Source organism: Corylus avellana, chromosome ca10, assembly GCF_901000735.1.
Source record: "Corylus avellana chromosome ca10, CavTom2PMs-1.0".
Taxonomy (NCBI): Eukaryota; Viridiplantae; Streptophyta; class Magnoliopsida; order Fagales; family Betulaceae; genus Corylus; species Corylus avellana.
In genome coordinates this window covers 7,102,142-7,112,169 of record NC_081550.1, presented here as the reverse complement: position 1 = coordinate 7,112,169, position 10,028 = coordinate 7,102,142, and the positions used below count along the sequence as shown (strand labels likewise).

The window sequence follows — 10,028 nt, the reverse complement described above, 5'->3', positions numbered from 1 at the left end:
AACGATTCGCACCCTCAAAAACTCACCCCACCCAACTCCATCTTCATTCACGTCCACATCCTCCACCTCACCTACGGTAGCTCCAATCTGGTATCTTGTCTCCTTCCTTATACACTCGAGCAGAAGATTGAAAATCCGAACCCAAAAGGCTGCTTTTTTTCAAACTCTAGTTGGTGAGGAGGCGTCACCCCATCAAAGTCCACCAGAGAAAGAAAATGCCCATCAAAGCGCCCTTCCAATATCCTAGATTTAAACTTAGGAATGCTCAAACTCAGAGCCTATTTAAGATTGCGTTTGAGAAATAGAGCTATTAAGTTAAAAGTTCTTTTTGGCCAGTTTTAGGCTTTTTGGACCCTTACAAACGTTTTTAATTTTTTTACTAAACGAGTATTTTTTTTCTTTAAACGGGCTTTTTGAGTGTTAAAAGCACTTTAGCCCCTCAAACGTAATCCCAAACAAGTCTTCTATAAGGAACATATTTGGTCCAAGGGCTTTGAACGTTACCCAAATTTGATAGCTGAGACATTGTGGATTGTTAAATGTAAGGCATGACTATGATTTAATAATAAGATAATCTCAAATTTGAAAGAAATTTGAGGGATCTTAATCTTGTAGAGGCCTTTGAAATAAACCGGCTTTATGCACGTTGTGTGAAGTAAACCGGTTCGTCCAATTGTGAAGCAAATCAAAACCGGCTGTATCGTCTTTCGGAAACCTGCCGAGCTTCAAGCATCCACCTTCGAAACCGGCTTCATCGACCTTCAAAAACCCTAGTTTTCAGTGCGGCTACGTTGTTTTATCTCCTCTTTGGAACTCCTGCGTGAAAGATGAGACCGATTTTGATGAAAGGCCATGAAAGGCCGTTGACATTCTTGAAGTACAACCGGGACGGGGACCTCCTGTTCTCGTGCGGGAAGGACCACAACCCCACCGTCTGGTTCGCCGACAACGGCGAGCGCCTCGGTACCTACCGTGGCCACAACGGTGCAGTCTGGTGCTGCGATGTCTCAAGCAAGTCCTTTTCTCTCTCTCGCGCGCACGCGCGCACTCTGATTCATTCACCGCATGTTCTTTGGTTTTTCTGTAATAAGACTTCTTTTTGGTGGTTTTGAAATATAGGGGATTCGATGATGCTGATCACGGGGAGCGCAGATCAGTCGGCGAAGCTGTGGTCAGTTCAGTCGGGGGAGCAATTGTACTCCTTTAATTTCGGTTCTCCGGCTAGGGCTGTGGACCTCGCCGTCGGGGATAAGCTCGCTGTCATTACCACCGATCCATTCATGGACTCTCCCTCTGCGATTCACGTTAAAATCATCGCCCGAGACCCCGCTGACCGTAAGCTTTATTATGCTCCGTTTCATGAATTTATGCTCGAAAGGGCTAATTGTTGTTGTTTGTCGGGTTCATGTCAGTTTCTTTTATCAGTAAAATCGGTGTTTCTGGAATAATGTAAAATTTGGGAACTGGTTGTATAGTGAGGAAATTTTTTTGCAGAATATTTGCTGGGAGGTTCCAAATATTGCCCTTTTTTTTTTTGCATAATATTTGGAAGCTTCAAAATCTACAACACAAGTATTTTGATTGGGTCATGCTAGGCTCTCCGGGTGTTCTCATGGTGTTCTTCCTGTCCAAAGTAGATATTATTTTCTAAAAAAGAAAAAAAAGAAAGTGACCCTTATTTTTCTTCACCCGATTTTTAGAAAATAATATCCACCTAAGGCTTAGAAAATGCTAGGAGAACACCAAGAGATCACCTAACATTTCTCTTTTGATTTTTCTTTGATAGTATATTTTTGATACAAAACTGGCAACTATCCATTACAAGTAAAAAAATTGAATTGAAAAAAATAAATAAAAAGACCATCAACCCACTATATATAGAAGTTTTATGTACATGATTCCAGTATAAAATGGGGAAGAGTGTAGTTGCAGTTCCTTATGATTTTTCTATTTAACTAGTGCACTTGTGGCGTTGTGCAATTTACTATAAAAAGATCTTTGCTTGCCTACAAGAAAAAGATCTAACACTAGTCAAGGTAACCTGGTAGTTCACAACCCTAAAAAGGGATCCTTCATTTTAGTTCAGTGAACCACATGGAATTACCCGGCAAAGAAAAGTACTCCCAGAATGCATGGAAGCAAGCACAAGGTGCTGTATCCTATAGCAAATAATATCTTTTAATATGCTTATTCAACACACATTTCAGACTCTCAAGACATGCCATACTTCGTTTTTCTAAATATTCTTTTGTGAGAGATCCATTCTAATAATGCATTTTTGTATTAAACAATTAGGAGAAGAAGGAAATAATTAGTTTTCAATGAGGTTTCTTCAAGGCCCCCAAAATGAAAAACTTGGCCTACTTGCACTGTTGAGCAAGACATTGTTATTCCATGTGGTTCCCTCAATTTTATGAAGTGTTTCAAGTAAGAAAAGAAACTACTTTTATGCTTTCTTTTTTCCTTCAACTCATTGCTTTTTAAAACCCAATTGTGGGAGTAGGGGGACTAAAGTTCCAAAATGTGCAGGAATATACAGTTTTGAGTAATGAGCACTCACCTGTATCGTCTTGATGCCAGCTAGTAAAAGTTATGAATTTTTGCACACTTCATCTGTTAGTATTTTCCTAACCAAATAGGGTAGGGGGTAGCCGGAGGCTGGAACTCCCTACTTGGATGTAACTATAGATATAGTAGTACTCACATACTTTATCTTCTGGGCATCAGCCAGGAGGGGCCTAGATGAGCCAGCAACGTTGTCATTGTTCATTGCTTACCTGGATAACTTGCAGTGATATTTCCTAATTGCTTTATTTGTTCCTTTGCATTCACGTGTTTTAGGTTTCAGAATTGGCCCCTTATATCAAACAAATTGGAGAATCTTTTTTTTTTTGTTCCTTGCAATTGTGTTGTGTTTTGAATTGATGTAGCATGGTTGTAACTGTTATCTGTACCCTTGTGTTTTCATACCATAAAAGTTTGGTCTTGTAATCTTGGGTGCCTTGACTCTTTAGCTGCATTGCTTTGAATGAAGATGTTAGGAGAATGAAATGTGTTTCTGTATCGTAAGATCTTTGGAAGCTTTAATATCTCAAATGAGCTTGATGCCGACTTAAAACCATCAATAATTCATTTTTCAGAGATTGGTGAATCTGTTCTTACCATCAAGGGCCCTCAGGGAAGAATTAATAGAGCGGTTTGGGGAGCACTTAACACCACCATCATAAGCGCTGGAGAAGATGCTGTGGTTCGTATATGGGATTCCGAGGTACGTGGCAGTATTAATTTTATGGTTGCCTTGTTATCTTCAAAGAAATCGTTTTAGTGATGCTTTGGTTACAGTTAGCATTTCACTTTTTGTGGCTCTGTGGTATTCTTTGGGTTCTTGTTGGGTTTCTTCAAAGCTTACCTTAAGTTTTAGTTAGCTCTTTCTACTCTTTAGTTACTCCATTTTGGTCCTCATTTTTCTCTGAAGTTTATTGATTGACTGATTAACACTTAAATTTGTTTCTCTTTTTTTTAATCAACATGCAGACAGGAAAACTGCTTAAAGAGTCAGACAAGGAATCTGGCCACAAAAAAACAATTACGGCACTTACAAAATCTGCAGATGGTTCTCATTTCCTCACTGGTTCGCTTGATAAATCTGCTAAAGTACTGATCTCACATCCATTTATTCTATTCTTTTTGTCATATTGTTTATTATATATATATATATATATATATATATATATATATATATATATATATATACACACTTATTTATATATAATTTTTCTTCATGACTTATGCTTTATCTATCTTACTGTCTGTTCTTATTTGTTTTGCGAATATTTAGCTTTGGGACATGCGAACGTTGACTCTTATCAAGACATATGTGACCGAACGTCCAGTCAATGCAGTTACAATGTCTCCACTTCTTAATCATGTATGTAATGAGTTTTAAAATGCAAACTTTTGCACTCATGATATCAAAATCTATGCATTATGAATTGTCTTTCTATCAGAAGCAAAATTATATGACCTTCACAATTTTTAATGGGATATAAGGTTTAATGAGATTGGTTTATTACTTATCAAAAAAAAAAAAAAAAAATTAATGTTGTGATGTATTTGTGAAGCCAAATAGCAGTGTCACGAGAACCAGTGATATTGCTTGCCTACCTCACAAAATTTTCTTGGAAATCCAAATCAACGCTGTTGCTTCTTCAATCCAAGAACCTACTATTTTACTAAAAATGTAGTTGAGGATTTACGATCTAAACTCAAATGATGAAATGTTCAGAGAAATTATTAAGGATTTATTAGATGGAACACCATAATGTTGGTCAGAGAAACATTGGTCACATATGTTCTCGTACTCTTTAGAAACCTGCATGAATATTATGTTGAATTGTGATGTGAGTGCAAGTGTAATATTTCACTTAGGCATGAGGGTCATTGTATTAATCCTTCAATAAATGTGAACTTTGGTTGCTGATTGAGGAACAATGAATCTCTCTCTTTTCCACTCAATCTTTCATGACTTTAACCTTAGTAAAGCACTTTATTTTGCTGCATTAATGCCTATCACTTATTATGTTCCTTGGTTTTATATTTTATTTTTTACGTGGATTGTTAAATGTATGCTCAAGTTTGGTATTTTGAAATTCAGATATGAATAGGATTATATAATCTACAGATTTTCTTTTCCCATACCATACTAGTGGTTTGTAAGTAGGTAAATTATGTTGGCAAAGCAAATTGAACATTTAAGGATTATTTTGATTAGGAAGAGGAAATATTCAGTAGCGCTTATTTTGAACTTGATTTGATTCGGCTGGAATTTGAAAGTTTTGAATGAAATTGGGCTGGAATTAGAAATTTCTGAATGAAATTGGAACTTGGATAAAGCAATTGGGTGGTTTTAGATAGTGGGTTGTGAAAGTCCTTGGCTTTCTAGTAAAGTCTTCGGCCAGTTGTTGATGACATGGGACTGGATGATGCCTTCATGATGGGTAGGGGTGGAAGTCCACAACCACCCCGCCTCCCTCTCCCTGGAACGGCTGCACTTAAGCGAAAGAGAAAAGGACATGGCTGCATGAAGACAGGATTTTTTTTTTTTTCATTTAGTGGTCTATGTTGAGTTTAAGAGGTTGAATCTCTAGGGAAACACTTACGATTGTACCCCCTTGTCATGTTTTTTTGGTCAGGAAGAATGATATGTAGCACCATAGCACACATACATCTTCAAGGGTTCAAACATGAAAAAGATTTGTTCAATGAGTGACTGCAAGTCTTTTTGACGGTCTCATAAAATTTCACAAAAGTTTAGCGCTTGGAATTTGACCATTGATGACTTTTACAACACTCCTATAGATGGATGACCTCACAAAGTTTTTTGATAGTACATACACTCATGTACCCTATTAGGTCCAAAGACTATTGATGACTTGTAGTTATGTGAAGTCATCAATGGTCTTTGGAGCATGGTATGGTTGGACCTTTCATTAGTTAGTATTCCAATGGGGGATTTAGTGCAATTTCTATGTTATTGGCGACAAACATAAATTTAATTTGATGAAATTTGAAAATAAAATTTTGGACTTTCAACTTAGAAGTAGTTTCGTGGTCCTTTGAGATAGCTCCAAAGGTTCTCTTTTGAGGCTGTAAATTTAATGACTTTGGGTTAAAAACCCTTTAACTATGTAGATGAAAATGATTTTGTGGTACTCTTGAGGTGAAGAATCTGTCATTTGATGTGTAGGGATTGATGAATCATTGACCTAGTCTAGGTTGTTGTCAAGGTTAAACATATACTCACATAAAAAAGATGTACTTTTGCGCTTTTTTATTTGGGTGGGGAGGGGAGGCACATTACTATGAGTGTTACAAAATGTTTCTAGCAGTGAAGTATATATTACATACAAATTATGAGATTAATTTAATCCAATAGATAGATGATATATTGGTGATAGGTTCTTATACATTTTCGGGCCATATTTGGTTTGATTGGTTTATGTTTCTTATTTATGCATTTACATAATTTTGCATCATCTAATCAATTTCAATGCTTTATGCTTTCTTAGGTGGTGCTTGGAGGTGGTCAAGATGCATCGAATGTCACGACTACTGATCATCGTGCTGGAAAATTTGAGGCTAAATTCTATGACAAGGTAAAATCATATTTTCATTTAAGTTCTCTAACAATATAACAGTCTGTTGCCGTTTAGTCTCCTTAGTATATGAAGTGCTCTCATTTTCATATCGTAGATTCTTCAAGAAGAAATTGGAGGTGTGAAAGGGCATTTTGGACCGATAAATGCTCTGGCATTCAATCCCGATGGGAAAAGGTTTAGTTTTTTCTTTTCTTTTCTTCTTTAGCAAATTAGGTTTTCTAAATTAGTGTTGATTAAAGGCTTCTTGTCATGCCCCATACTCTAGATCATTTATTATAAAAAACCAGAATAAATATTTTCATAAATAATCAATTGAAAATACCTAAAATATTAACTTGCCAAAACATTAGCTCTCAGCTCTATAATCACCAAGGATGATTACATGCTATAAAAGCATACATTTCCTCACAGCATAACATCAATTTATATCACTTGCATGTGTCTACTTCTGTTAGCTGAGTTTAAATGAATATAGACAGAACAATGAAATATAAGGCTTCCATGTTTAGGCATATTTAGAACCTTTTTGTTAGGGCTGGTTTCTTGTGGGTGGCATGGGTGAAAGAGTAGTTGCTAAAAAGCAAAAGCTTTTGGCAAGTGAAAATCCCTCAAGGGTTCTTTGGAGTTGGAGGAAACTCCTACAATTTCGTGGTATTTTAGACAATTTATATTGTTTAAAATAGGAAATGGTGAGAACATTTTCCTATGGCTTGATTCTTCATGAAACCTCTGGTCATTGAGTCATCTATGATGTAGATAGTCAACTAGTTGCAAAATTGTCTAGTATTCTCATAAATAATAGTTGGTATTGGTAGGCAGCAAGGTCTGATGATCTTGTTAAGATTCAAATTAAATTGCCAATGGTATTGGTGATATGGATCAGCCCACATGGAGTGTTTCAAAAAAGAGAAATGTTAGGGGTCAATAAGTTCTTCATATTTGGCCCATATTTCCTTACAATCAACTATTGGATTTGTAGACTGACGTAAATCCCACATAAGTTAATAGTAGACCCCACAAATCCAATGGTTGATTGTAAGGAAATATGGGCAAAATATGAGAAACTTATTGACCTCTAGCATTTCTCTTCAAAAAATGGGGTCTACAATTGTGCTAATACTTGGAATGTCATTAGGCATAAACAGCAGACTGTTAGTTGGTGGAGGTTAATATGGTTCTCTTTGGAAATTCCAAGGAAGGCCTTTATCTTGTGGTTGGCAGCTCGTGATAGTCTCATCACAAGAGAGAGATTGCTCAGTTGGGGCTTTGGAGGTAATGTGCTTGGTGTTTTTTTATAGAAGTTGTATTGAAGGGAGAAGTCACCTATTTTTGAATGTAGTTTCTGCAAGAGTCTGGTTGGAAAACTTAAGTGTTTGATTGTTGATCCTCTAACTGAATGGGATGTTATTGTTGAGTGAGTTGTAAAGGACTGGAAAGGCAAAGGTTTAAAAGCTGTTTTGATCAAACTTTGTTTGAGTGCTTCAGTTTACAATCTTTGGAGGGAGAGAGATAACAGTAGGAATGGGAATCATTTACAAATAGAGGAGAAACTACTTCAGAAAATTAGTTGGGAAGTTAGAATGAGGATCATGTCTAATGGTGGATTCCTGAGAAGTAGAGAAAATGAGGAGCTATGTTGCAGTTGGGGTCTGTCGGATAGAATATTTGGTGGCAGATGAAGTTGGCTTTGAGTAATGGGAATCTTTCTGGTTTAGGATTTTTCCTCTGTTGTGCGTTTGCAGCAGAGCAGATGAAGGGTTTAAATTCAGATTGTGGTATGTGCTTGATTCAGTTTGCCAGTGTGTTTGTGCAGAGGAGCAGTTTTGCTGCACTTCAAACTGCAGGTCGTGGATGTAAATTCCTTGTGCACGGTTCCTGTTAGCTGAGGTTTTGATACAGAGTTACTGTTTAGTGTATAGAAGTAAAGTCACTGTTAGTGTTTTGCAGTATAGAATTTGTCTAGCTTTTCTTTCAGAAGCATTTGTTTTGTAAGTAGGTGCTGGGCTTTTTGTTTGTTGCGTCTGTAAAGGTGTTTCTTTTCCTTTACTGTTGTGTGTTCAGGAGGCTTCTTGTGTTTCCCGGAGCTCTAGCTGATTTTCTAGACGGTGATTGTACTCTTTGTTGGTTAATGAAATTACTCATTCATCCAAAAAAAGAAAAGTGCTTAAATTTGAAGGGTGACATTGCCGCAATTGGAAGATTTGGATCAAATTGGAACATTATCTAATGATAAAGGACCGCAATTGTACTTTACCTTAATATGTATAAAATGCAGGGATATTTGGGTGGAATTTAATGATAATAGCGATGGGTTATTTTTATATAGATGTTCTGGTATTATGTATCAGGTCTAGGAGTCTTAGGGTTATTTTCACAATTTAAGTCTATGCCTTAAATTGGGGTTGAACTTAGGCTGATGGAGAATATTTTGAAGTGGTATTTAAGGTTACGATTTGGCATGTGGAATAACTATTCTTTAAATTGAGGAATAGTTATTCCCATGGGAGGCTCTAACACCAAGACTATTCCATCCCACCTTCTTTCATTTCCAACAAAAGCTATTCATTTTCTTAATGAAATAGCCATTCTGCGTACCAAACGTTCCCTAACTGTTTTCTTAGTAGTATTAGCATCTTTAAAGGTAGAGAGAGTATTGTGTGATGGTGGTTTAGGATCTCTAGTGAAGGAATTGGAGTTAAACCAATATTCTAAGTTTCCCATAGAAATGGAATGGCATGCATTAATCTATTGTCTCTGTGCACTTGTTTATTTGCTTTTCAATTCGCTTATGCGCATTTCCTATTTTTGCTGCTTTTCTGAAATCATTTGTTGAAATCAGTCGTATTCAATCTGTTCAGTTTAAATCAATGCACATTCTATTTTTCCTATTAATGGTAGTTCTATTAGTCTTCACCTTAAATCTCTCTGTAATCTGATTGACGAAAATTGTCCCTACAACTTGGAGGAAAAATGTATTGTTTAATTGACATGATTTTTCAATTTATAGTTTCTCAAGCGGAGGTGAAGATGGTTACGTACGGTTACATCATTTTGACCCCGATTACTTCCACATCAAGATCTAGATTTGGAGCATATATTTAAATTTGAATCAAGCTTTGCAGCGAGCGTTTAAGGTAAAGTTTAATTTCCTTGTTCGGCCATAATTTTTGTTGCGCGGGCATTGGATGAAACAATGCTTACACTTTTGCTTCTTGGAACACAGTTTTGTAGAAGATGTAAGATTGTATCTACAACATTGACAATTGATCCAATGAGAATGAAGTGCTGGGATGTATATCAATCTCATCTTAATTAATGGTAAAAAACAAGGGGTGGTATTTTGGAGCGGCAACATTATAATTTATGTGACAAACTAGTTAGGGCTTGCGTGGAGTTATAATTAGAACATTACAGGCATTACATCCATTCTTAATGCTGGAAGGGGATTTCGAAACAAAGCATTCACGATTATCTTTTATGTTTTTGCTCCTCATTTTGTATCTTCGACTGCAAAACTTGCAAGCAATTTGAATGAAGTCATTTTCTGCCCCGGTTTGGGATTGCGGTTTCAATAAGTGCGATTTTAAAAATTGCGTTTTTGAAATCGTTACTTGTTAAAATTGTAAAGGTGTTTGGTAAAACATGTTAATATATATATATATATATATATATAAGAAATTGTGATTTAGGTTTAAATTCGCGCATTTTCAAATAAGCATCCTCTAGTATGCTTATAAAAATAGCATTTTTTTATTATTATTTGAGATTAAGTGTTTTTTAAATCGCAATGTCAAACGCTTTACGTTTTGCAACTTCTTTTAAAAACGCAAATTTTCTTGCGAAATCTCAATCTCAAACCCAAACGAACCC

General features: G+C 36.2%; 1 protein-coding gene across 2 annotated transcripts; it reads left to right on the top strand.

Moving 5' to 3' along the window:
- Positions 1 to 662: 662 nt before the first annotated feature.
- LOC132164530 (eukaryotic translation initiation factor 3 subunit I-like) lies at positions 663 to 9,459 on the top strand. Of its 2 annotated transcripts, XR_009438391.1 has the most exons (9): positions 663 to 1,011; positions 1,120 to 1,335; positions 3,141 to 3,268; positions 3,535 to 3,654; positions 3,839 to 3,928; positions 6,069 to 6,155; positions 6,253 to 6,332; positions 9,166 to 9,292; positions 9,382 to 9,459. XR_009438391.1 is itself a non-coding variant. In XM_059575055.1 (8 exons), exons 1-8 carry the CDS (start codon positions 828 to 830, stop codon positions 9,239 to 9,241), a joined length of 981 nt encoding a protein of 326 aa, XP_059431038.1. In that variant the 5' UTR covers positions 663 to 827; the 3' UTR covers positions 9,242 to 9,459. The 2 variants fall into 2 exon arrangements, 1 of the variants encoding a protein (XP_059431038.1); XM_059575055.1 differs by having other exon boundaries at positions 9,166 to 9,459.
- The last annotated feature ends 569 nt before the right edge of the window (positions 9,460 to 10,028 follow it).